The following is a 24,637-nucleotide window of genomic DNA, read 5'->3' as shown; positions in this document are numbered from 1 at the left end:
CCGCTCCTTGCTGCACAGCGCCCCCTACAGACCCTCCTGCCCTGCCCCCACAGCACCCCCTAGCGCCTCCAGGGGGCCAGCACAGACCTCCAGGGGAGAGCCTCCCCCTGCTCCCCACAGCACAGCACCCCCTAGCGCCATGCTGGGGTATCCCCTCCCCACCTGCACTCCCCCCAGTCCCTCAACAGCCTCCCTGGGTTCAGACGTCACCTGTTCCTTCCACCAGCTTCCCCCCCACCTCCGCCGCTGGCTCAGCGCCAGGGTTCCCCCCCGCGTCCCCCTCCCCTTAACAGCTCCCCCCCAGGGACGGGATCGCAGGCGGCCTGGCAGGAGCCGCTCGCCTCACGCGGCGAGAATCCTAATTAACAGGGTTTATTTATAACAGTGAACAAACAAACAAATCTGCGCCGCGAAGCTGGGAGGAGGAGGAGAGCCCCCCCCCCGACACTGAGATGCAGCCACCTCTGGGGTGGGGTGGGGTGGGGGGCTGGATATCCAGGCCCCCATTGCCTAGTGCTGGGACCTGGCCCCTCTGGGATGGGGTGGGAAGCTGGGGCCCTATTACCCGGCGCTGGGATGTGGCCCCTTCTGGGGGGGGGTGAGGGGCTGGATATCTGGGGCCCCATTGCCCGGTGCTGGGACGCGGCCCCTCTGGGGTGGAGTGGGATGGGATGGGGGGGCTAGGTATCCGGGCCCCCATTGCCAAGTGCTGAGATGCGGCCCCTCTGGGGTGGGGGTGGGGGCTGGGTATACGGGGCCCCCTTGCACGGCCCCTCTGGGGTGGGGAGCTGGGGAGCTGGGGCCCTATTGCCCGGCACTGGGACATGGCCCCTCTGGGGTGGGGTGGGGTGGGGTGGGATGGGATGCGGGGCTGGGTATCCAGGCCCCCATTGCCTAGTGCTGAGACATGGCCCCTCTGGGATGGGGGTGGGGGCTGGGTATACGGGGCCCCCCTCGCCCGGCGCTGAGATGCAGCCACCTCTGGGGTGGGGTGCGGGGGCTGGGTATCCGGGGATCTCTCCTTTCCTTCCTGCCCTGGTCCTCTTGTGCTCAGCCTCTGCCCCACAGCCCCCCAGAGATGTGGCTTCTAGCCCACGAGCCCCCAGCTCCTCCTGGGGCAGCAGCTGCTCCAAACCGCAGACCCAGTCCCCTTCCGGGGGCTGGGAATGGGGCCCGGGGCCTTTCCCCTCTAGGGGGCGCCAGCTCCCTTCTGCGCCCCCGGGGACTCATTCATTTGTTGTTTTTCCTTCTTTCTTTCCCATTCCCTCATTCATCTCCCTCCCCTCGTGTCCGCACCCCGGATCCGCAGCTGATGCCAGCCCAGCCGGCAGTGACAGGCCTGTAATTATCAGCTCTCTGTCTCCAGATGGTCCCTGAGGAATAAACAAGACCCTGTTGCCCCCCACCAACATGAGAGCTGAAGTGAGGCGGGTGGGGGTTCAGGGGGACATGTGGCATCCCTGGGGAAGGGGGGGAAGGGAAGGGGGGAGTGACAAAGTGCAGAAAGGAAGACAGGGAATGGAGAGGGATGGGGCCCTGGTGGGGGCACTGTTGCGGGAAAGCTCACAGCGCCGGAGCCCAGGCTGGGCACTATTGTAGGGAAGCTTGCAGCACTGGAGCCCCGGCTGGGCACTGTTGCAGGGAAGCTCGCAGCACCGGAGGCCCGGCTGAGCACTGTTGCAGGGAAGCTCACAGCACCGGAGCCCCGGCTGGGCACTGTTGCAGGGAAGCTCGCAGCACCGGAGGCCCGGCTGAGCACTGTTGCAGGGAAGCTCATAGCACCGGAGCCCCGGCTGGGCACTGTTGCAGGGAAGCTCGTAGTGCCGGAGCCCCAGCTGGTGAGCCTTGCGAAGCCGATTGCGGCTCCATGTGGGGTGCACACGGATCAGGAGGAGCCAGATTCCAGCTCTAACCTGCCCCTTGGGACGCCAGCAGCTTCACCCCTGCCCACTCCTCCCCAGAACAGGGGGCAGTGGAAGGAAGGTGGGAGCCAGGACTCCTGGGTTCTCTACCTTGCTCGGGGAAGGCAGTGGGGGCTAGTGGTTAGAGCGGGGGGGGGCTGGCACACCGGTGAGTGCAGGCCCAGGAAGCCGCGTCATGGCAACTGTACCACCTGTCAGTGGGGGGCGGGGGCTGGGGGGTGTTAGAGAGAGAAATGCCTCCCCCCCAGCGCTGGCTGCTGGGGGAGAACTCCCCCTGCTGGCCCCATTGCCCCGCTGTGCAGGGGCATCAGGTGGGTAGGTGGCTCGACGTGACGGACGGGGGGGGCAGCTGTAGCATTGCCCACGAGATGAGTCCATCCGTCACCCTCGGCGCGGTGTTCCAGGCTTGTCTCCTGCCGGGCGGCTGTAGCTAGTTAGCTGGGGGGAATTGGGGGCACAGTGACACTCACCATGAGCCTCAGGGGATGGGACTGGGAGCAAAGTGAAAGGAGGAACTGACCCCCCCACACCCTCCAAAGGGTAACACTCAGCCCCAGCTCGGCTGGGGGGCATCCCCAGCTGGGGTTGAAATCAGGGCCGGAGACCCCCACACTCCACCCAAGCAGCGTGACCCCCCCTGGGATGTAACCCCCTAAATGTGAGCCATGACAGGCATAGCAACATCCCAAAGTCAGACAAAAATCCCCAACCCTCCCCCAAACTCACCCCATGAACCTCCCCCCCAAACTCACCCCAGCCCCCCAAACTCACCCCCTGAATCTTCCCCTCAAACTCACCCCAGCCCCCCAAACTCACCCCTGAACCTTCCCCTCAAACTCACCCCCAGCCCCCCAAACTCACCCCCTGAATCTTCCCCTCAAACTCACCCCCCAGCCACCCCAAACTCTCCCCAAACCTTCCCCTCCAACTCACCCCCAGCCCCCTGCACGCACCCCCCGAACCTTCCCCTCCAATTCACCCTCAGCCCCCCTGTCAAAGCTGATTCCCCACTCTGGCACTTCGAGTGCAGAAGGTGGGGGCCCGCAAGGATTCTAAAAATTAACACTCCAGACTTGTATTTAACTCCCAAGGTTACAGCTTCTCTCTGACCTTGGCTGGGTAGATGCTGCCACCACCCAAGTGCAGAACCCCTTTGAGAGCCCAGGAAGGCACACTTGGGAATTCCTCCCTGTGGGGTACCCTCAAGCCCTTTCACCCCAACTCTGGGGAAGAGCTGAGGAAAAAATAGAAAAAGAAAAAAGAAAAGAAATCAGCTGTTGCCACCAGCTAAGTAAAAAACATGCACAAACCCCTTAAGACACAGAAATCCAAACCCTGTTCTTCAAAAGGTACATTTTATTTTTTTAAAAAGAAAGAAAATAAATCTGGGAACTCCGGTTCTTGCTAGATTTTAAAAGAGTAATTCCAAGGATTACAGGTAGAGCAATTAGAGAACAGCTACTAAGAGGGATTTTATAGCTACTGGCTGGCTGGGTGTCCATAAAAGGGAGCTACCCCCCGCCTTCGTTTATCACACGCCCCCCCAAATCACAGATGGTACTGGCCAGCCTGGTTCAGGTCAGGTCCACACCGGCTGGGATTTCTTCCTGGAGGTTTAGGAAACAGAGTTAATAAGATACATGCACCTCTAATTTTACTAATAATTACACAAAGAACTAAACAGTATTTTCCACATTTTAAGGACTACAATGACTTCGAATACAGGGACATTTTCACCTGGTTGATTCTGGGAGGTGGTGGGTGCATATCGCAGTCCGTAAAGGACCACATTAAATTCATACAGCCCTACATGGATGATGAAGGCTGACCTTTCCTTGGCAGATTCATCTAGCGGCACTTGCCAGTACCCCTTAGTTAAGTTTAAGGTGGAGATGAACTGGGCACGTCCCAGTTCCTCCAGTAGCTCATCTGTGTGTGGTATTAGATAGTTCTTTGGGCGAGTTACAGCATTTAGCTTACGGTAGTCCACACAAAAGCGGATTTTACCATCTGATTTGGGAACCAGAACCACTGGAGAGGCCCATGCACTGTCAGAGGGGCAGATTACACTCATCTTTAACATTTCCTTGATCTCCCTTTCTATCATAGTTTCGGCTTGAGGAGCCATCCGGTAGGGTTGGGCTCTAATTGGGCGAGCATCACCTGGGTCAATGGAGTGGCACTCCTGTTCTGTCTATCCTGGGGTGGCTGAAAACATTGTCGCAAAGCTGGTGCACAGTTCCTGGATTTGCTGTTGCTGCTTATGCCCAAGGGTGATGGAAGGGCTCATCTCTGCTACTCACCGTTGCTTTTCCCTTCATAGTAGACACCTTCAGGCCACTCAGCGTCATCTCTCTCCTGGGATGTAAACTGGAGAATCTTGACTTCTCGGGAATAAAAGGGCTTTAGAGAATTAACATGGTATACTTTAGGCTTTAGGGTAGGGTCTGGGAACTCTATGAGGTAATTAACAGCTCCCAGGCACTCTCGGACCATATATGGCTCCTCCCATGACGCTTCCATCTTATTGGCCTGGAGCACTTCCAAGACCGTGACTTGGTCCCCTGCTCTGAAGGAACGCTCTGGCCTTTTGCTCTTGTTGAGCATCCTGTAGGTTTTCTCGAGCAAGGGCTAGAGAGTCCTTGAGGGTGCTTTGCAGGTTGGTTACAAAGTCCAAAATGTTAGTTCCCGGAGAAGATGTAATCCCGTCCCATTGCTGCTTCACCAACTGTAACGGCCCTTTAACTTCGTGGCCATAAACGAGTTCAAAGGGTGAAAAGCCCAAACTGGGATGTGGTACAGCTCTGTAGGCAAAGAGCAACTGCTGCAACACTAGGTCCCAATCATTGGAGTGCTCACTCACAAATTTACGTATCATGGCCCCCAAAGTTCCATTAAACTTCTCCACCAGGCCATTTGTTTGATGGTGGTAAGGGGTGGCCACCAAGTGGTTCACCCCAGGAGCTCCCCTCAGATGTTTCATGGTCCCTGCCAGGATCACAGGTTTCAGAGTAGCAGCCGTGTTAGTCTGTATTCGCAAAAAGAAAAGGAGTACTTGTGGCACCTTAGAGACTAACAAATTTATTAGAGCATAAGCTTTCGTGAGCTACAGCTCACTTCATCGGATGCATCCGATGAAGTGAGCTGTAGCTCACGAAAGCTTATGCTCTAATAAATTTGTTAGCCTGCCAGGATCCAAATCCGTAAGGATGTCTGAGGGCCAACCTATCCTGGCAAAAACATCTGCCAATGCCTGGCTCACGCTGTTAGCCCTGGTGTTGCTTAGAGCTACTGCTTCTGGCCATCGGGTGGCAAAATCCATGAAGATCAGTATGTATAGCTTTCCTCTGGGTGTCTTCTTAGGGAAAGGACCCAGAATATCCACAGCTACTCGCTGAAATGGAACCTCAGTGACGGGGAGTGGCTGGAGAGGGGCCTTGCCCTGGTCTTGGAGTTTTCCCACCCTCTGGCACACCTCACAAGACTGGACATAGGTAGAAATATCCTTGCCCATTGCCTCCCAATGGAATGACCTCCCCAAACGGTCCTTGGTCCTGTTTACCCCAGCATGGCCACTAGGGTGATCATGGGCTAAGCTCAAGCGCTTTTCCCTATACTTAGTTGGAACTACCAACTGTCTCTGAGGATGCCAGTCCCCTTTGTGTCCACCCGAAAGGGTCTCCTTGTATAAGAGTCCTCCGTCTACAACAAACCTGGACCTATTGGAAGAGCTGAGAGATGGTGGGTTGCTCCGTGCTGCCGTCCAAGCTCCCTTGAGAGCTTCCAGCTCGTTGGACTCTCTGTCTTTGCAGGCTGAACCTTTGGCCTGTTTCCCCTCAGGCAACAAAGAAAAGAAAGAGACAAAAAAACCTCCCTGGCTTTGCAGGCTACCAAAAGAAAAATGTGTCCTTTTAAAATCCTGAGGTCTGTGCCTCTGGTTCAAAACGATCCCACCGCTCTGCCACCATGTCAAGGCAGATTCCCCACTCTGGCACTTCGAGTGTAGAAAGAGGGGGCCGCAAGGACTCTAAAAATTAACACTGGCCTCTCCAGACTTGTATTAAACCCCCAAGGTTACAGCTTCTCTCTGATCTTGGGTGGGTAAATGCTGCCACCACTCAAGTGAAAACAAAAACAAAAACTTTTTGAGAGCCCAGGAAGGCACACTTGGGAATTCCTTCCAGTGGGGTACCCTCAAGGCCTTTCACCCCCTCTCTGGGGAAGAGCTGAGAAAGGAAATGGCGGGGGGGGGGGGGAGAAAAGAAATCAGCTTTTGCCACCAGCTAACTAAAAAACGTGCACAAACCCCTTAAGAGGCAGACATCCAAACCCTGTCCCTAAAAAAGGTAAGTTTTATTTTTTTAAAAAAGAAAGAAAATACATCTGGGAACTCAGGTTACTGCCGGCTTTTAAAAGAGCAACTTCAAGGATTAAGCACCGAAACCAGCTCTCTGGAGGGGTCCAGCTGAAAGTAACAAGCCAAACAAAAGCACCTGGGGTTAGCGCAGAGGAGTCCACAACCCGTAAAGAAATCATCAGAGAGACCCTGGTCTAAAGAGAGACCCTGATCCACTCGCATGTCTGGGTTCAAACCAGCAGGTCTGGGGGATGATACTGACTTGGCGCCAAGCTTCTCCCAGCAAGCCCCCCCAGCCGAACCACAGACAAAGGTTTCAGAGTAGCAGCCGTGTTAGTCTGTATTCGCAAAAAGAAAAGGAGTACTTGTGGCACCTTAGAGACTAACAAATTTATTAGAGCATAAGCTTTCGTGAGCTACAGCTACAGCTCACTTCAAATGCATCCGATGAAGTGAGCTGTAGCTCACGAAAGCTTATGCTCTAATAAATTTGTTAGTCTCTAAGGTGCCACAAGTACTCCTTTTCTTTTTACAGACAAAGGGGAAGTTTTTTCTCAATTTAAAAAAAAACTTCTGGCCTCCCATTGGCTATTTGGGCCAGGTCCCCCCCCCCCGTACCTGTGCAGAGCAGTGAGACATGTTAACCCTTTACAAGTAGCGCAAGTAGAGAACAGCTACTAATGGGGTTACAGCTACTGGCTGGCTGGGTGTCCATAAAGGGGAGCTCCCTGCCTGCTTCATTGATCACACCCTCAATTCACCCCTGAACCTCCCCCCCAAACTCACCCCGAACCCCCCTAACTCCCCCTCTGAATCTTTATCCCAAACTCACCCCCAGCCCCCCAAACTCACCCCAAACCTTCTCCTCAAACTCATCCTGTGAACCTTCCCCTCAAACTCACCCCCAGCCCCCCAAGCTCAACCCTTGAACCTCCCCCTCAAACTCAGCCCTGAATCTATCCCTCAAACTCACCCCAGTGCCCCAAACCTTCAGACAAACCCCTCACCCGAACCATGCTGCCCTGCTCTACCCACTAGACCCCACTCCCCTTCCAGAGCTGGGCAGAGAACCCAGGCATCCTGGCTCCTGGCCCTCACTGGTCTAACCACAAGACCCCCCCCCCCCCGCTTTCTTTTGCCTCCTCCCCTTTCCCTCTCTGTTTTCCACCCCAGCCTTTCCTTCTTTCCCCTTCTCCTTTTCCCCTCCCCCATCTTCCTACCCCAATAGACCCCCTCCCCTGCCCCAGTCCGCCCTCCCATCTTTCTAACTGCACTCCCTCTGTGTCTCATGTAGCTTCTGCCCCCTCCCAGCTTCCTCCCCCCAGTCCCTCTAGCCCCTGGCTGGCTGGATAAGGAATCAAGGCTGGAACTAGGGCTGCCTGGGGGGCTGCCCCCCATTGAAGTGGTATCCCTCATACACGGGGTTTGCAGGTTGGCTCTCTGCACCCTCCCGCCCCTGCGCAGATTGTTCCCGCACCCCAGTTGGGAAACTGCCCTGGCTTGTCAAGCCGTGGGGCAGCCCCAGGTGAGACACCCCCGGGTTTCAATGCCGGGCCGTGGGTCTGGGGTACGAGCCCCATCGGGGACCTTTGGCCCTGGCTGGGGATGGGGGGGGCAAAAGGGGTACCGGCCCTGATAGGGGGCACCGGCCGTGATCCGGCCCCAGGGGAGTGGGGCACGGGGCCTCTCCTCTCTAGGAGGCGCCAGCTCTGAGGCAGGGTCAGGTCAGATGCCTGGATCCTTGAGGCCCCAGAAGTTCATTATTAATTAAAAACGCCATTAGCACAATCCCTTTGGATCAAGATCCCTTTGGATCGGGTCGGATGGGAGCCCGCGCCCCCGGGGGAGGAAAAGCCCCATACCCCATTCCCTGGTTATAAGACACACACACACCACACACACACCCCGCCTTGCTGTCAGCCCAGCCTGGACACACACCACAGGTAATTACTGGTTCGTTAGCAGCCAGACAAGCTGAGCAGATAGGCCAGGAGAGCTGGTCCCTGTGGAGAGGCAGGGGAGAGTGCAGGGAGGTTACCGGGCACGCATCGGGGCCAAGGAAGGAAAGAACCCAGGAGTCCTGGCTCCCAGCCCCCCAGTTCTAACCACTGGCCCCCACTCCCCTCCCAGAGCTGGGGATAGAGGTGGACCCATCGGGCTGCCCCAGCCCTGGGCCCCCAGCACAGCTGTGTGTGTGTGTGTGTGTGTGTGTCTCCCTGCTGGAGGGGCTGGGCCCTGCTCCGTGTGTGGGTGTGACCCCCTTGCTTGCGTGTGTGTGTGTGTGCACAGTAAGGGGTATCTCTTTGTGTGTGCTGTCATGTTGCAGTTGTGTATTGCTGTCTGTGTTGCGTTGTGGCGCATTGTGGTGGTGTTTACACAGGGACCCCTTGCTCGGCACTGGGGTGTGGCCCCTCTGGGGCTGGGTTGGAGGGCTGGTTATCCAGGGATCCTGGCCGTGCGTGGGGCTGGGAACAGGCTGCCGCAAAGTGTGGAAAAGGCAGAGCCGCGGCAGGTCAGGGACAGGGGGGCGCAGGGGCAGATTGTGCGGGGCCCATGGACAGTGCGGGGCAGAGATTCGGCCCGGGCGGCCCTGGGGCGGCAGCCGGATGAGCCGGCAGATAGAGGATTTAATGCCCACACCCCCAAGCCAGCCAGGCCCTGCCCTGGGGCTGGATGGGAGCCGGCGCCCCCTAGAGGGGAAAGGCCCCGCGCCCCATTCCCTGCCCCCCTGAGCCAGCCAGTTGTCCCCCCCGCCATGGGGGAACGGAGCCCCATCAAGGGGGCAGGCCCTGGCTTTCTCCCATCCTGGCTGGTGTTTCTGGTTTGCGGCCTCCGCCTGCCAGAACGTTTGGGTTCAGGCGAGGGATGGAGCCATGAGTGCAGGCCCTGGGGACATGTGTAAACAGAGCCCCCCCCAGCACCCCCTAACCACCACGCCCTGTTAGGGGACCCCTGGGCATCCCCTTCAATGTGCCCCACACTCCCGACCCACAGCCCCTGCCAGCCCGGCCCTGGGCTCCCCCCAGCTCTGCCGGTGCCCCTCACTCCCGACCCGCAGCCCCCTGCTAGCCTGGCCCTGGGCTCCCCCCAGCTCTGCCGATGCCCCTCACCCCCAACCCGCAGCCATTGCCAGCCCAGCCCTAGCTCCCCTCATCTCAATCTGCCAGGGCCCCTCACTCCCGACTAGGCCAGTTTTTCTCTGTCCTATCGATTCCTCGCTGGGATCATAAATCCCCACTGAGGGCGGCCTGAAGGCCTCCAGCTGCGGCCGCTTAGCTGTGAAATTTGCTGTGCTCAGTGGAGCGAGAGGGTTGTGGCCCCGCTGCAGCCAGCACCATCACTCATGGCACTTACCACTGAGCTGGGGGCCGCTGGGCCAGCTCTGGGTGGGGAGACTGGTTGGGGGGGGCACTGGACGGGGCTCCACAGGCGGTGGTCTCTGCCCTGGCAGTCAGTGCTTGCCCCAATGCCTCAGAGCAGAGCGACGGGGCGCCGTGCTGAAGGGAGTGGGGCAGGGGGCTCAGGAGGGGGTGCTGTGCTGCGGGGAGCAGGGCGGGGCCTCAGTGAGGGGCACTGGGCTGCAGGGAGCAGGGTGGGGGCTCAGTGGGGGGCACTGGGCTGTGGGGCGGGGGGCTCAGCAAGGGGCCCTGTGCCGTGGGGAGCAGGTCAGGAGGCTCAGCGGGGGTGCTGGGCTGCAGGGAGCAAGGCAGGGGGCTCAGCAGGGGGTGCTGGACTGCAGGGGGTGGGGCAGGGGGCTCAGTGGGGGGGGCTGATCTGCAGGGTGCGGGACAGGGGGCTCAGCACGGGACGTTCTCCTTAGCAGTCGGAGCTGGGCCCGATGCCCCAGGGTGGCGCTGGGGGGTGCTGGGCTGCAGGACGGGGGTTCAGAGTGGGGCCTGGGTGATACTTTAGAACATCTCCCCCATTTAACAACCTTTGTGGCTACATCATGTTCCCGGTGACATCACTGCACCTGATGATGTCATCACTTCCCCCGTGACATCATTGCACCAGGTCGTGAGGCAGTCTCTTGTGACATTGTTGGTGCCATGATGACCCCATGTTGGTTTCCATGGCCGTGGGGCCATCAATGACATCCCAGACAGCTGAGCCATGACCTGGGGCGATGATGTCACAAGCGGATGTGGTGATGTCATATTATGAATGTCCCCATGATGGCGCCCCTGTTGCCAAGGTTACGGCCTTTGACTCCATGTGACAGTTCAGTGAGGTGTAAGAGTGTGGGGGAGATTTAGGTCGCCATGGTGATTATGGGATGTGTGGGGGGGTCACCCAGTTGCCCTTATTCAATATGGCGCCCGTGGGGCCAGGATGGGGGCGGGGACTTAATTTGCCCTCAGTTAAGATGGCGTCCGTGCGGTGCTGGGGATTTTCCCTTTCTAAAAATGGCGCTGGCCGCGGCTCGGACGAGATTTGCCCTCAGTCAATATGGCGCCTCTGTTGCCCTTTGCCAACATGGCGGCCCCCTGAGCCCTTCCTAAGATGGCGGCCGGCTCCGCCTGTCCCTTTGTCAAAATGGCGGCGCTGGGAACACTCAGGCCCGTTTCCAAGATGGTGGCCGTTGCCCTTTTCCAATATGGCCGCGGCTTCGCTTCTTCTCCTCTCCCAAGATGGCGTCTCTCGGCCTGAGGGCGGAAGTGCGTGAAGCCGGTGCATAGCGTGCGGTGCCCTGTCCCAAGATGGCGGAGGCGGCGTGGCGCTGGGCCGGGGACGGGGCGAGCAGCAGCAGCAGCGGGGGCGAAGAGGAGGGGGAGGGGCAGCGGCAGGGGGGCCCCCCGCGGCGGGTCTATTTGCCGGGACGCGGCCCCCCGCCAGGACCGGGCGAGGAGCTGGTGATGGACGAGGAGGCCTATGTGCTGTACCACCGGGCGGGCACGGGTCAGCGCCGGCGGGGGCTCAGAGACGTGGGGCTGCAGTGTGGGGCGGGCAGGAGGGTGGGCTGGGCAGAGAGACGTGGGGCGGGCAGGAGGGCGGGCTGGGCAGAGAGACGTGGGGCTGTAGTGTGGGGTGGGCAGGAGGGTGGGCTGGGCACGGAGACGTGGGGCTGTAGTGTGGGGCGGGCAGGAGGGTGGGCTGGGCACGGAGACGTGGGGCTGCAGTGTGGGGTGGGCTGGGCTCAGACGTGGGGCTGCAGTGTGGGGGGGGCAGAGGGTGGGTTGGGCTCAGACGTGGGGCTGCAGTGTAGTGTGGGGTGGGCTGGGCTCAGACGTGGGGCTGCAGTGTGGGGGGGGGCAGGAGGGTGGGCTGGGCACGGAGACGTGGGGCTGCAGTGTGGGGTGGGCTGGGCTCAGACGTGGGGCTGCAGTGTGGGGAGGGCAGAGGGTGGGTTGGGCTCAGACGTGGGGCTGCAGTGTGGGGCGGGCAGGAGGGTGGGTTGGGCTCAGACATGGGGCTCACCTCCTTTCTCCCCACAGGCGCCCCCTGTCTGAGTTTCGATGTGGTGCCCGACCTGCCGGGCCAGGAGCTTGGCCACTTCCCGATCAGCCTGCAGCTCTGCGCCGGCACCCAGGCTGAGAGCGCGCAGGCCAACAGGTCAGCCCCAGGGGGCGGCCATGGGGCAGAGACACAGCCCCCCACCCTGCTTCTCCCCAGAGATGGAGAGACCCCTGTGTGCTCCCCAAGATACCTGCCCAGGGAGCCCCGCTTCTCAGCGCTGCCCCAGGTCGGGCACTGCAGGGCACCCTCAGGAGCGCTCGCTGCTAGCCTGGGCGCACCCCATCTGCCTGGGCGCTGCGGGGGGGGGGTGAGGGCAGAAGTAGCTCTGTCCCCGGGGGCACGGCCAGGCCTGGCCCCAGCCCGCCCCCGCAAGGCACCTGCAGTTGGTGCCCGGGGCACACCTGCCCCAGCCGCAACTTGCAACAAACACCCCCCACCCCAACTTCAGCCCCGCCCCAAGCTGGGAGCCGGCCCAACCCGCCTGTGAGTGGAGCCCAGCGGGCGCCGGCACCCCCCGGAGGACAGAGCCCTGGGCGGTCACCCGTGGCCGCCCCTGGTGACCCCGGAAGCCCCCTGCCTGACCCACAGATGGGGGCTGACTCCCTGTGGTCCTTGACCTCCGTGCTGAGCCAGTTCAGGGTTCAGGCCAGCGCCCCCTAGAGGGGAGAGACCCTGGGCCCCTTTCCGCGGGGCGCAGGGGCTGGTGGGGCCCCTGGCTGGGGGCAGGGCTCAGGGGGTCCCCCTCTCTGCCAGGCTGCTGGTGATGAAGATGCACAATCTGCACCGCACGGGGGCGGGCGCCGAGAGCAGCAACAGCGATGAGGAGGACGACGAGGAGGAGGAGAAGAAACCGCAGCTGGAGCTGGCCATGATCCCCCACTACGGGGGCATCAACCGCGTTCGGGTACGGCCCCTCCCAGCACAGCACCACCTGTTGAGCCCCCCCAGCGCTGTTCCCCACCAGTGCAGAGCCCCCCGACAAGCTCTTCCCCGCCCCCAGTGCAGCATTCCCTGCTCCCAGCAGTACAGGCCCCCTAGCGCTGCCCTGGGGCATTGGGGCCCGTGTCCCCAAGTGAGCCTCCCACTCCCGCCTAGCGTCCCCTCAGTACAGCACCTCTCCCCCAACAGCACAGTGCCCCCTTCCCCCATGCTGGGGTTAACCCTTTCCTTCTCGGCAGGTCACCCAGCTGGGCGGGACGCAGGTGGCTGCTGTCTGGTCGGAGAAGGGGCAGGTGGAGATTTATGACCTACAGCGCCCCCTGGTGGCCATCTCGGACCCTCAGGCCATGGCCACCTTCCTGCGGGAGGAGCAGGCCAAAATCAAACCCCTCTTCTCCTTTGCTGGACACATGACCGAGGGCTTTGCCATGGACTGGTCTCCCATGGTGCCCGGTGAGCCGAGGGTCGCTGGGTGGCGGGGGGCTGCGGGTCAGGAGTGAGGGGCACTGGCAGGGCTGGGGGTGACGGGGCTGCGGGTTGGGAGTGAAGGGCGCTAGGTGTGGGAGCTCTCTGTGACCCCAGCTCTGCCCCCACCCGCAGGGCGTCTCGTGACTGGTGACTCAAACAAGAACATTCATCTGTGGAGCCCCAAGGCGGACGGGATGTGGCACGTGGACCAGCGCCCCTTCACTGCCCACACCGCCTCCGTGGAGGACCTGCAGTGGTCGCCGACAGAAGCCACAGTGAGTGGCAGTCCTGCCAGGAGAAACAGGGAACTGGGGTAGATGGGCTGTTGGGCTGATCCTGGGTGCGGGGCAGGGCAGGGCAGGGTACTAGGTAGATGGGCCTGTGGGGCTGATCTGGAGGGGAAGGGCGGGGGGAACAGCGGGGTTGATGGCCCTGTGGGGCTGATCCTGGGGACAGAGCAGGGTACTAGAGTAGATGAGCCCATGGGGCTGATCTGGAGGAGTGGGGCCTGGGGGGGGGTAGATGGGTCTGTGGGGCTGGTCCGGAAGGGCAGGGCAGAGGACACAGGGGTAGATGGGCCCATGGCAGGTGGCCACACTGCCCTGACCCCCTCTTGCCCAGGTGTTTGCCTCGTGCTCGGCGGACGGGTCCATCCGGGTGTGGGACGTGCGGGCGGCACCGGGCCGGGCATGCATGCTGACGGCCAGCCAGGCCCACGCCAGCGACGTCAACGTCATCAGCTGGAACCGCCACGAACCCTTCCTCCTCAGCGGGGGGGACGACGGGGCCCTGCGCGTCTGGGACCTGCGCCTCTTCCAGGTCAGTGCCTCCCGGGCTCCCCCAGGTCTCTCGGGGGCTCCCCTCAGCTCTGCTGGTGCCCCTCACTCCCGACCCGCAGCCCCCCTCACCGCTGCCCTCTCTCCCCACAGACAGGCACGAGCGTGGCGACCTTCAAGCAGCACACGGCGCCCGTCACCTCGGTGGAGTGGCACCCCGCGGATGGGGGGGTGTTCGCGGCCGCCGGTGCGGACAACCAGGTGACCCAGTGGGACCTGGCAGTGGAGCGGGACCAGGAAGGGGAGGGGGAGAGTGAGGATGACCCGGCCCTGGCCTCCATCCCCCCCCAGCTGCTCTTCGTGCACCAGGGAGAGACGGACATCAAGGAGCTGCACTGGCACCCCCAGTGCCCGGGGGTCCTGATCACCACTGCCCTGTCCGGCTTCACCGTCTTCCGCACCATCAGCGTCTGATGGGGCAGAGCCTGGCTTCAGGGTGCTGGCTGCAGAGGGGTGTGGGGTGGGGGGCGGGAACCTGGAGCCTCCCCCTTGCAGCGGGACCATTCCAAGTGTGGCTGCTCCCATTGCACAGAATGGAGAGAAAGCTTGGGGGGGGAGGAGATGGTCTGTTGCATATACTGGCTGCTACCATTGCACTGGCAAGAAGGGGAGATCCCCGGACAAGGAGCCAACACAAGTTTTCCCCCTCCTTGCTCCATGCAGTTGGACCGTTCCAGTTAGCGGCTGCTACCATTGCATGAAATGGGGGGAGACAGTGTTAGCGTCCTTGCAGATGGACTATGCCAACTGCTACCATTGGTCAGAATTTGGGGGTTGGTGGTGGCAGGACCTGGACCCTTCCATTCTGCATGGGGGGGGAGCATGCCTCGAGAAAATGCACTGTTCTGCAGCTTGTTTTGGGGAGCTACCATCTAAGGTGGATGGGGGGGCCGATTTCAAGCTAATTTTCCCCTCAATTGTACATGACTTGGTATGAGTTTGGTTGCTACTGCATGGGATGGGGGGGGCGGGGGACATCACCTCCATTCTGTTGTGAGAAGTGGATTACTCTGGAGGCTACCAGTTTTGCATAGGTGGGGGGGAAGGGTTGGTTCACTCCTACTATATTTTTGGGTGCTGCCACCATACACTGATGGGGTTGGGGAGCTAGCTTCCAGGGGGTGCACAAATCCCTGGCATGGAGGGATGGGAGACAGACCGCAAAATACAGAGGTGGGCAGGGGAAAATGTGCATCCACTGCCTGGGGGGCCGGGGGGGGTCACAGTCAGGCCCCTCCCACTTTAACCCCAGATTGGGGGAGAGGTCCACTGTCTCTTCTCGTCCCCCCCCCACCATGGGCCCCGCCTGGGGGGTAGGTTAGTACATACTATCTATTTTTTGGCAAATTCAGTTTAATTAAAAGAAAAAAGTTTATAATCTACTTGAGTCTGGTCAATCGGGGGGGGGACCGAACTCTGCCTGAGCTCCCCCCAATCCACAGCCCTTCCTTATCACTGCCCTGCTGGTGCCCCTCACTTCCAGCCCCTGCTAGCCTGGCACTAGGCTCCCCCTAGCCCTGCCAGTGCCCCTCACTCTTGACCCCCAGCCCCCGCTAGCCTGGCACTAGACTCCCCCACCCTGCCAGTTCTGCCGCTGCCTTGTCTTTATTAACATCCTTTGTTCACCGCTCAGCCCCAAGTCGACAGATACCCCCAGCTGTGTCCCCTCCTGCCCCGGCTGGCTTTGTTCCGGGGGGAGGGGTGCTCACTGCCTGGGTGGGAGCAGATTGTGCCCCCCCCAGTCCAGTTCCCGGCTGTCCCCCGGGGGGGGGGTCACTGCAGCCCGCTCCACTGCAGAGAGGTGAAGGCGAGGGAGCCGCTTGCGCCGGGCGAGCAGAGCAGCAGGGTCTTCTTCACGCCGGTGCCCAAGCGGGCGGCTGCTACCAGGGTGCGGAGCGGGAGGGGGGCCCCCTGGGGGCAGCACAGTGCAATGTAGTGTGCATGGAACCGCAGGGGGTCGCCTGCAGGGGAGAGGCCAAAGGGGAAGGGGTCAGGCCAGATGCCCCCTGCCCTGCCCCACCCCCTCCAATCATCCCCTCTAATCCCTCCCGAGCACCCCCCCAACCCATTCCCTCCCCCACTTCTGGGGCCAATGTCCCCACCCACCTCCCTGCACCCCTCCCCAGAGCTGGCCAGCACCCCCTGCCCCATTTCCCCCAGGCTGGGGCCCAGCCCCTCCCCCTGCACCTACCTGGGTACACAAGGAAGTCTCCCCCAAACTTGCTCCCTCCGGACAAGTAGTAGCCCCTGCCCCACAGCTCGCGGAAGACGCGGTACCGGGCCTCGTGGGCCGGGCAGCCGGCGTGAGGCCAGTCCGGGGAGGGGGAGGTCCAGTCCACCCTCTCGACCCGCCCCGGGTGCTGCCGGGCTGTGGGCAGCTGGACCATCATGGAGCCGCGGGGCAGGACAAAGGGCGAATCCAGGAGCCCTGAATCCTCCACAGTGTCTGAGAGTGAAAAGAGCGACAGGCTAGCAGAAGCCAGGGCCAGAGTGCGGCTGCATCTGGGGTGGGGTACAGGGGCTGGTTATACAGGGAACTCTCACCCACCACTGAGATGCAGTCCTTCTGGGGTGGGGCGCAGGGGCTGGGTATACAGGGGCCTGGCGCTGATCCACAAATGAGTCCCCCCAACTGAGCCCCAGCACTGACAAACAGAGGAGAGCCCCCCCTTTCTCTGCAGCCCCTGGGTTTCCACAGCAGGTCTCCCCTCAGAGCCTCAGCCCCACCTGGCGTCTCCCCGCGCTGCTCTCTGCGGCGGGCTCGGCCCTGGGCGATGCGCTCGGCCAGCCGGGCCAGCAGGGCCCCCCTCTCTGCCCCAGCCAGCCGCTGCTGTTCCTGGTAGCTCTCCTCCAGCTCCCGCTGGTAGGCCTCCACCTCGGATGCCTGGGTTTGGGGGACAGGGGGTTAGCTCCAGTATGGGGTGCGCGGCACAGCCATCTCCCCACAGCATCCCCGCCCCAAACATGCTCCGCCCCCCTGCCGCTGCATCTTGCCCTGTGCTTGAGCTGGTGCCCCCTAGAGGGGACAGGCCCAGTGCCCCATTCCCTGCCCCCCTGAGCCAGCCAGTCCCTGCCCTGGGGCTGGATCAGCACCCCCTGGAGGAGCAAGGCCACAGGTCCCTCACCTGGGTCGGTTCCTCCCCGTCCGCCGGGGGCTGGGTCTCGGTGCCCCTCACCAGGATGGCTGCGCCCAGCTCAGCAAGCAGCCGGGCCTCCTCGGGGAGCAGCTGCAGGGGGAGGCCCAGGCGGGCGTTCTGCCGGGGCTTGCGGGCCAGCGCCCCCACCAGGGTCCCCACCAGCCGGAACCGCTCACGGATCTCCCGGGCGTCCTCCGCGCTCCACACGAGAGCCGCCCCCTCCAGCACATGGATCCGGATCATGGCGCCGTGCCAGCTGCAGAGAGGGGAGCGGCAAGGGTGGGGGACGTGGCCCCTCTGGGGCAGGGCGCGGGGGCTGGTTACATGGGGACACCTCGCCCAGTGCTGAGATGCAGCCGCTTCTGGGGCGGGGCACAACAATCCCGGCATGCTTTGGGGCAGGGGGTGCCACAATCCCAGCATGCCCCACTACCAGGGCCAGGCCCCCAGCCTGGGGGGGGCAATCCCATCATGCCCAGGGGCTAGGGGCCCCAACTTGGGATGGGGGGCACTTCAATCCCATCATGCCCTGGGGCTAGGGTGGCCAAGCAGCGCTGATGCCCCAGAGGATGCTGGGAAAACCCCTTTTCAGGCAGCCTGGTTCTGGCCACATGGTGGTAATCCCTTTAAAGGGCCACACCCACCCACACCAAACCCCGCCCCCTGCCCCAAGGCATTCTGGGAGTCCCATTCTTAAAAAAACTCCATTGACGCCCCCCCCCCCACACACACAGACAGAAAGGATTCTGGGAAACAGTTTCTTAAAGGACCACACACCAGAAATAAAAAAAAACGAGGCCCCTTCCCCGCAAGGTATTCTGGGAAACCCATTCTTAAAGGACCACCGCAAAGGAATTCTGGGAAATTATTAAAGGGCCACACACACCTATACCAAACGCTGCTTCTTTCCCCCAGGGGATTGGGGGTAATCTCTTCTCCAAGGCCTGCTACCCCCCCCCCCATTCCCTAGTTCACTCACCTTCACCCCTGGGCTTCCCTGCACCCAGCTCTGGGGTGGGCCTGGGGGCTGTTTGCAAAGCAAATTGGCCGGTCCCTCTCTCTGCGGCTGCAAGGCGAGGGGGGGGCGGGGTTCTTGCAGCTGAGCGATGGCCCCATTGGCCAATACCCGAGGAGGGGCGGAGAGTTGGTGGGGGGGGGGTTTGAAAATTTCAGGGCCCAACGGGTGTAGGGCGTGGAGGAAGTGAGTAAGGGGCGGGCGGGCGGGCGGGCTGGCTGGGGGACAGAATTGCCCCCAGGGGTGTGAATCTGTGCAAAGGAGCCCCCAGGGGTGTGAATCTGTGCAAAGGAGCCCCCGGGTGCGAATTCTGCACTGACCCCATCGGAAGAAGTTGGTGCTGGGTGCTGGTGAGTAACGCTGTGAACTTGAGGAGTGCGGGGCTGCACTTGAATTGTGGGGAGGGGGGAGAAGTTCCAGGGTGCTTTCCATCCCCACCTGATGTGGGGTGCCCACTGCTTCTCAGCCCCCTGTCTGTCCCCCCTGGCTGGACTGCTAATCTGGGGGTGAGCTGCCGTGGGTGGGAGCTGGGTGTTTGTCCTGTGTTTGTACAGCGCCTGGCACAAGGGGGTGGGGCAAGGAGCTTCTGTAATACACCTAATAAATAACATACAGTGCCTGGTGCAATGGGGATGGGAACTACCATAATACACCTAATAATGTACAGCGCCTGGCGCAATGGGTGTAGGGCTAGGTGCTACTGTAATCCACCTAATAAATAATGTACAGCGCCTGGCACAATGCAGGCCTGGTCTGAGACTAGGGACCCTAGGAGTTCCCCTAATGGAGAGGATTAATGGGTGTGATTAAACTGGTGGGGTGTGTACCCCTCTCTCCCCAGCACCAGCAAAGGCTAATGTGTGGGGTGAACTGCATGGATTAGAAACTGGAAGGGATTAAGGCAGCTCGTGGCCCAGGGTTTAGCTGGAGGTGGAGGGAGCAGGGAGCCCATGTGGGGTAGATCTCAGGGTCCCAGCCCTCACCCCCCCAGTCTAACCACTAGACCGCACTTGCTGAGGGGTTTGTGCTGACAGGTGTGTGGGGGGGAGCGTCTGGGGGGGTAGGGGGCTAGGCAGTGGCCACTGGGGAGTAACAAGGCAGTCCCTGGTGGATGAACTGGGGGGTAGGTACCGGCCCAGCAGAGACTGTGAAACCCAGAGGTGAGGTCACCCTGCAGCTTCCCTCCCACACAGCTCCCCATTCTACCTCACATACACACTGAGGCCCCCCCCACGCAGCCCCTGACTTTGCTGCCTTAGCACCCACCCCCCAAGGCTGGGTCTCTGTGGCCCGTCCAGCCCATGGCCACTCAGCTGCAAGGGTGCCAGGGGGCATCTGGATGGGCTGGGCAATGGGGGCTCCTGAGAGCGGGGTTGAGACCTGGCAAACTTGATACACCCCAGGCCATGGAATGAGAGCAATAGAGAGGGGAGAGGCCCCGGGCCCCATTCCCTGCCCCCATGAGCCAGCCAGTCCCTGCCCTGGGTCCAGATCTCCCCTCCCTGCTCTTCCCCTACCACCTACAGAGGAGCTGAGCCATCAGCACCCCCTTCAGCCACTGCCCCTGCTCCGATGGGGTGGGTGGCCTGTGGAACTGCCCAACGCTGTTTTTCCTCCCGTGGTAGAGCTGGGATGACCCCAGAGGAGTGGACCTACCTGGCCGTGCTGCTTTTCTCTATCCCCATCGGCTTTGTCTTCAAGAGAGGGGGTGAGTGACTCTGGCTGGGGGGGCAACTCTGGCCCCTCCCCTTCGTGCCATGGCTGGGGGGGCAGGAATTGGGCCTAGAAAAAATCCCACCAAAAAGACCCCCCCTTTCCCTCCAACAAGGGCCCTTCCCCCCATTCCCTCCGGTGTGCCCCACCCAGCCCCATTTGGGGTTTCCTCACCTCAGCTTCCTCTTGCAAGGTTTCCTCTCTCCATTCCGGTTCAGCTCTGGGGGAGGGGGGGAGTTTGAGGGGGGGTTGGGTTGTGTCTCGAGTTAGAATGTGTCTGGAGGTATTTTAGGGGTGATGTGTGTGTGTGTGTGTGTGTGTGTGTGGGCAGGGAACCCTGGCACTAGCTTCCCCCTGCCAGTCTTGTAGTAGAAGTTCCTGGACTCTGGGGTCCCATCGATAGGGGACGGGTGTTTGGGAGTACAGAATCCCCACCTCCTGAACTCCCATGTGCCCCATTCTCTGCCCCACGAGCCAACCAACCCCCCTCCCCAGGGCTGGGTGGGAGCCAGCACCCCCTAGAGAGGAGAGGCCCTGTGCCCCATTCCCTGCCCAGGGTTGCCCTAAGTCCCAGCTGACTTTGGTCCCAGGAGATCTCGGAGGGAAGGGAGCTGGGATCTGATCTGTGTCTCTTTCCTCCCCTCCCCCCCGCCAGGACACCGAGTGAAGCAGTTTGGGGGGGCAGCCGTGGGGCTGCTCCTGACGGTGGTCACCTGCAACATCCACACCTTGCACTCCCTGGTCACCATCCTGGGCACATGGGTCATCCTCAGCCTCTCCCCCCGGTAAGGAAGGAGCCAGGACACCTGGGTTCTATCCCTGGCTCTGGGAGAGGAGTGGGGTCTACTGGGTAGAGTGTGTGTGGGGGGGGGGGGACGATTTTGGGAGTTGTGGAGAGATGGGGAGGGGGGCCTGGAACTAAGCAGGGGATTCTGGGAGCTGTGAGGGGTTGGGGGGGTGACGGGAACAGGGGATTCTGGGAGTGTGGCCAATGAACCCGCCCTCTGCCCCAGGTCCTGTCACTACCTGACCCTCGGCTGGACCTTCTCCTACCTACTCTTCTTCCGGATGGTGACTTTCTTTGGGCTGCCGGCCCCCACCCCCTTCACCAACGCTGTGCAGCTGCTGCTGACCCTCAAGGTGGGGCAGGGAGGCTCAGCAGGGGGCGCTCTGGCCTCCCAGTCACTGTTGGCCCCTCTGGGGCGCTAGGGAGTGCTGTGCCATGGTGGGGGGGCGCAGTGCCGTGGGACATGGGGGGGGCCCTGTGGTGTGGTGGTGAGGCCCTGGGGGGGCGCGGTGCTGCAGCAGTGGTCCCGTAGGGGGCGCTCACCCCATGGGTTGCTTCCCCTGCCCTAGATGGTGAGCCTGGCCAATGAGGTGCAGGAGATCAGCCAGGCCAAGAAGCAGGACGTGACCTCGTTCACCAAGGGCCCCGCCATTGGGCTGATCCCCAGCGTGCCGGGGCTGGGCCTGATCCTCTGCTACAGTTACTGCTACGTGGGGCTCATGACAGGTACGGGGCGGGCGGCTGGACACCTGGGTCCTCTCCCTGGCTCTGGGAGGGGAGCGGGGGCTAGTGGTTGGGGGGGGGGGGCTAGGAGCCAGGACTCCTGGGTTCGCTCCCCAGCTCTGTGGAGGGACGGGGTCCAGCCGGAGTCTTTCCCACTGTTACCTTTAACGGCATTTCCCCTCCCTTTTCCCCCCTCCCGGCCTCCATCCTCATTTGCCCCCCCCCACACCTCCCCCTTCTCCCGTCACCCTCCATCCCCTGCCAGGCCCCTTCTACCGCTACAGGACCTACCTGGACTGGCTGCAGCAACCGGATTCCCAGGCCATCCCCAGCTGGCGCCCCCTGCTGGCGCGGGCCCGGCTGGTCCCGGTCTATGGGCTGCTCTTCCTGGGGGCCGCGCGGCTCTTCCCGCTGGAGTACGTGCGGAGCGAGGCCTTCGGCGCCCGGGCGCTGCCCTTCCGCCTCTTCTACATGGTGCCCGTCTTCTTCGTCTTCCGCATGCGCTTCTATGTGGCCTGGCTCTGCGCTGAGTGCGGCTGCATCGCCGCCGCCTTCGGGGCCTACCCCACAGCCACCCGCGCCCGCCCCGGCGGGGGCCCCACCGTCCACTGCCCCAGGTGCGCCCGCGGGCCTGCCCTCCGGGGCGCCGGCTCCCACCCGGCCCCAGAGCAGGGACTGGCTGGCTCAGGGGGGCGGGGAATGGGGCGTGGGGCCTGTCCCCTCTAGGGGGCGCCGGCTCCCACTCGGCCCCAGGGCAGGGACTGGCTGGCTCAGGGGGGCGGGGAATGGGGCGTGGGGCCTGTCCCCTCTAGGGGGCGCCGGCTCCCACCCGGCCCCAGGGCAGGGACTGGCTGGCTCAGGGGGGCGGGGAATGGGGCGTGGGGCCTGTCCCCTCTAGGGGGCGCCGGCTCCCACCCGGCCCCAGGGCAGGGACTGGCTGGCTGAGGGGGGGCGGGGAATGGGGTGCGGGACCTTCCCCTCTAGGGGGTGCTGGCTCTCATCCAGCCCCAGGGCGAGGTCTCATTCCCTCTCACCGACTGCTCTTCCCCCATCCCAGCGTGGATGAGGGGGCACCAGGGGCGGCTCCCCCTGAGTACGACTACGAGACCATCAAGAACATCGACCCGTACGGCACCGACTTCTGCGTGCGGGTGCGGGACGGCATGCGGTACTGGAACATGAGCGTGCAGTGGTGGCTGGCCCAGTACATCTACAAGAATGCCCCCTTCCGCTCCTACGTCATGAGGTGGGGGGCACGGGGAGTGATGAGGGGGAGACCCATTGTGTGGGGCAGGCCTCGAAAATCCTGGAGGGGTCATGGGGAGAACTCGGAAATCTGGGGTGGGGGTCTCGTGGGGACGCTCGCAGATCAGATGGCTCATGGTGGGGGCTTGGAGATCCTGGGGAAGGGGGTTGTCAGATGGGGGGCTCAGATATGGGGGGGTTCTGTGGGGGGGCTTGTGGCGGGGGGAGGCTGAGGATCCCAATACAGGGCATGAAGGGGAAATCATGGGTGGGGGCGTGGATACTGGAGGAAGGGGGAGTCATGTGGGGGCTCATAGACATGAGGGATTAGAGGTGAAATCTCTGGGGGCTTCAAACGTGGGGGCCTCGGGGATGGGGACTCACAAGAGGCTGGGAGTGGCTCAAGACTAGGAAGGGGGGAAGGAGGCAAACATGAGGGGCACAATCTGGGGGGGCAGGCACACATGGGGGGGCTCAGATCTCCCCCCCAGCTAACCCTGCCATCCCCCCCCAGGAGCGGCTGGACCATGCTGATTTCGGCCTATTGGCACGGCCTGCACCCCGGGTACTACCTCAGCTTCCTGACCATCCCGCTGTGCCTAGCGGCCGAGGGGGCACTGGAGACCGGGCTGCGGGGGCGCCGGGGGGCGGCGCCGGAGCCGGACCGCTCGTGGGGCGCCTGGCTGCACTGGTTCCTCAAGATGCGGGCCTACGACTACATGTGTATGGGCTTCGTGCTGCTGGAGCTGGGTGCCACCCTGCGGTACTGGCGGGCCGTCTACTTCTGCGTCCACCTCGGGGCCCTGGCCTTGCTGCTTCTGGGCCGTGCCCTGCCCCGCTCTGCCCCCCATGCTGCCGAGGGGCCGCGCCGAGCAGGGCCGCTGGGGGGCGGGGAATAGCCAGGGCGCTGGGCCCCCCTGGATCCTCCTCCCCCAGGGGCGGGGTAGTAGCCACCCCCCTGGGGGCTGGGAACAGGACCCACACAGTGGCTCTGTGCTGGCCGTGGAGGGGGAAGGGCAGAGGCAAACAGGGTGCCCCCGATGCTCCCACTTTGCAGGCCCACACCTCTCCTTCTGGCGGGCTGGGAGAGGGAATCTGCCCCAGACCTCCCATGGCGGGGGAGACCCTGATCTGCTACCAGGCTTCCCTCAAGGTTTCTGGCAGGCCTGCCCCTCCCCTGCTCTCAGGGAGGGTAGGAGCCCTTCCCCCTCATAGGCAGGTTTCCCCCCCGCCCCACAAGATCCCCAAAAAAGAGGGCGTTTTCTACCCCTCCCCCCAGCCGCTGCTACACTGTGTGGCTTTAAAATGGGTTCTCGAAGTCGGGGTGGGGACTCCTTAGGGGGTCGTGAGGGTTTTACAGGGGGGTCGCGAGCTGTCAGCCTCCACCCCGAACCCCGCTTTGCCTCCAGCATTTATAACGGTGTTAAATACATAAACATTTGTTATTAATTGATAAGGGGGGGGTCGCACTCCCAGACTTGCTGTGGGAAAGGGGTCACCAGTACAAAAGTTTGAGAACCACTGTCTTAGGGACCAGCCTCCAACTGGGGAGGGAGATGGTTCCCCCCAATTTTAAACCACGTGCCCGCCCCCCATCTTGTGTGAAACAAATTGGCACGTTCTGAGGCAGAGCCTTGAACTGGCCACAACCCCCCCCTCCCCAACCAGCTTGGGGGGGTGGGGGGGGAGAACGTCCCTCAGTATAGGCAGCTGGTCTGTGCTTCGCTGGGGGTGGGGGGGAGTCGAGGAGCAGGGGGGTCGCTGGTAGAAAGCCCCCCCCGGAGGTCTCTTTCCCTTTTCTATGCTATTAACCACTGGGGGAGTGGGGGTGGAAGGTGCTGAAGATGAGGGGGCAGCTGGGGGAGCAGGAGGGCTCGGGGGGGGTCTCCTTTACCGCCGCCTTCCCCCCCCCCCCGTTGTATTTCCACGCCGCGGGGGCGGCAGCTGAAGCAAATAAAGACTTGAAAACAACCCCGCCCCCCCCCGTGTCTGTGTGTCTCGCGCACCCCCCCCCATTAACCCCGATTCCTTCGCCCCC

General features: G+C 62.3%; 7 protein-coding genes across 24 annotated transcripts in view; 5 read left to right on the top strand and 2 right to left on the bottom strand.

The window, feature by feature from the left end:
• Positions 1-24,637, bottom strand: part of LOC119846859 (immunoglobulin superfamily member 1-like) — a 597,460-nt gene that overhangs the window by 374,970 nt on the left and 197,853 nt on the right. The window lies entirely within an intron of this gene.
• The window catches only part of LOC119847133 (immunoglobulin superfamily member 1-like), a 660,993-nt gene that overhangs the window by 509,330 nt on the left and 127,026 nt on the right, over positions 1-24,637 (top strand). The gene's annotated exons all lie outside the window — the stretch shown is intronic.
• LOC119847459 (leukocyte immunoglobulin-like receptor subfamily A member 6) overlaps positions 1-24,637 on the top strand; it is a 652,437-nt gene that overhangs the window by 500,774 nt on the left and 127,026 nt on the right. The window lies entirely within an intron of this gene.
• LOC119846912 (immunoglobulin superfamily member 1-like) overlaps positions 1-24,637 on the top strand; it is a 615,137-nt gene that overhangs the window by 492,411 nt on the left and 98,089 nt on the right. The gene's annotated exons all lie outside the window — the stretch shown is intronic.
• GRWD1 (glutamate rich WD repeat containing 1) lies at positions 10,911-15,361 on the top strand. Its single transcript, XM_038382138.1, is given in 7 exon segments — positions 10,911-11,178; positions 11,715-11,832; positions 12,490-12,640; positions 12,915-13,128; positions 13,276-13,418; positions 13,765-13,962; positions 14,073-15,361. Coding segments are annotated over 7 exon segments (1,413 nt in total). The 3' UTR covers positions 14,394-15,361.
• On the bottom strand, positions 14,840-20,006 carry TSEN34 (tRNA splicing endonuclease subunit 34). Of its 4 annotated transcripts, none has more exons than XM_038382142.2 (5): positions 19,788-20,006; positions 17,105-17,413; positions 16,707-16,863; positions 16,171-16,425; positions 14,840-15,940 (listed from the first exon to the last, which is right to left on the bottom strand). In XM_038382142.2, exons 2-5 carry the CDS (start codon positions 17,357-17,359, stop codon positions 15,753-15,755), a joined length of 855 nt encoding a protein of 284 aa, XP_038238070.1. In that variant the 5' UTR covers positions 17,360-17,413; positions 19,788-20,006; the 3' UTR covers positions 14,840-15,752. The 4 variants fall into 4 exon arrangements, with proteins under 4 accessions (XP_038238070.1, XP_038238067.1, XP_038238069.1 ...); XM_038382139.2 differs by having other exon boundaries at positions 17,105-17,372; XM_038382141.2 differs by lacking the exon at positions 19,788-20,006 and adding an exon at positions 18,096-18,217 and having other exon boundaries at positions 17,105-17,372.
• On the top strand, positions 18,272-24,572 carry MBOAT7 (membrane bound O-acyltransferase domain containing 7). Its single transcript, XM_038382137.2, has 8 exons — positions 18,272-18,481; positions 19,757-19,839; positions 20,500-20,629; positions 20,858-20,984; positions 21,201-21,357; positions 21,620-21,971; positions 22,412-22,600; positions 23,114-24,572. Exons 2-8 carry the CDS (start codon positions 19,764-19,766, stop codon positions 23,496-23,498), a joined length of 1,416 nt encoding a protein of 471 aa, XP_038238065.1. The 5' UTR covers positions 18,272-18,481; positions 19,757-19,763; the 3' UTR covers positions 23,499-24,572.

The sequence above is a fragment of the Dermochelys coriacea genome, chromosome 23 (assembly GCF_009764565.3).
Source record: "Dermochelys coriacea isolate rDerCor1 chromosome 23, rDerCor1.pri.v4, whole genome shotgun sequence".
NCBI lineage: Eukaryota > Metazoa > Chordata > Testudines > Dermochelyidae > Dermochelys > Dermochelys coriacea.
The sequence above is the reverse complement of the archived record's forward strand: the minus strand, read 5'-3'. Positions and strand labels throughout refer to the sequence as shown.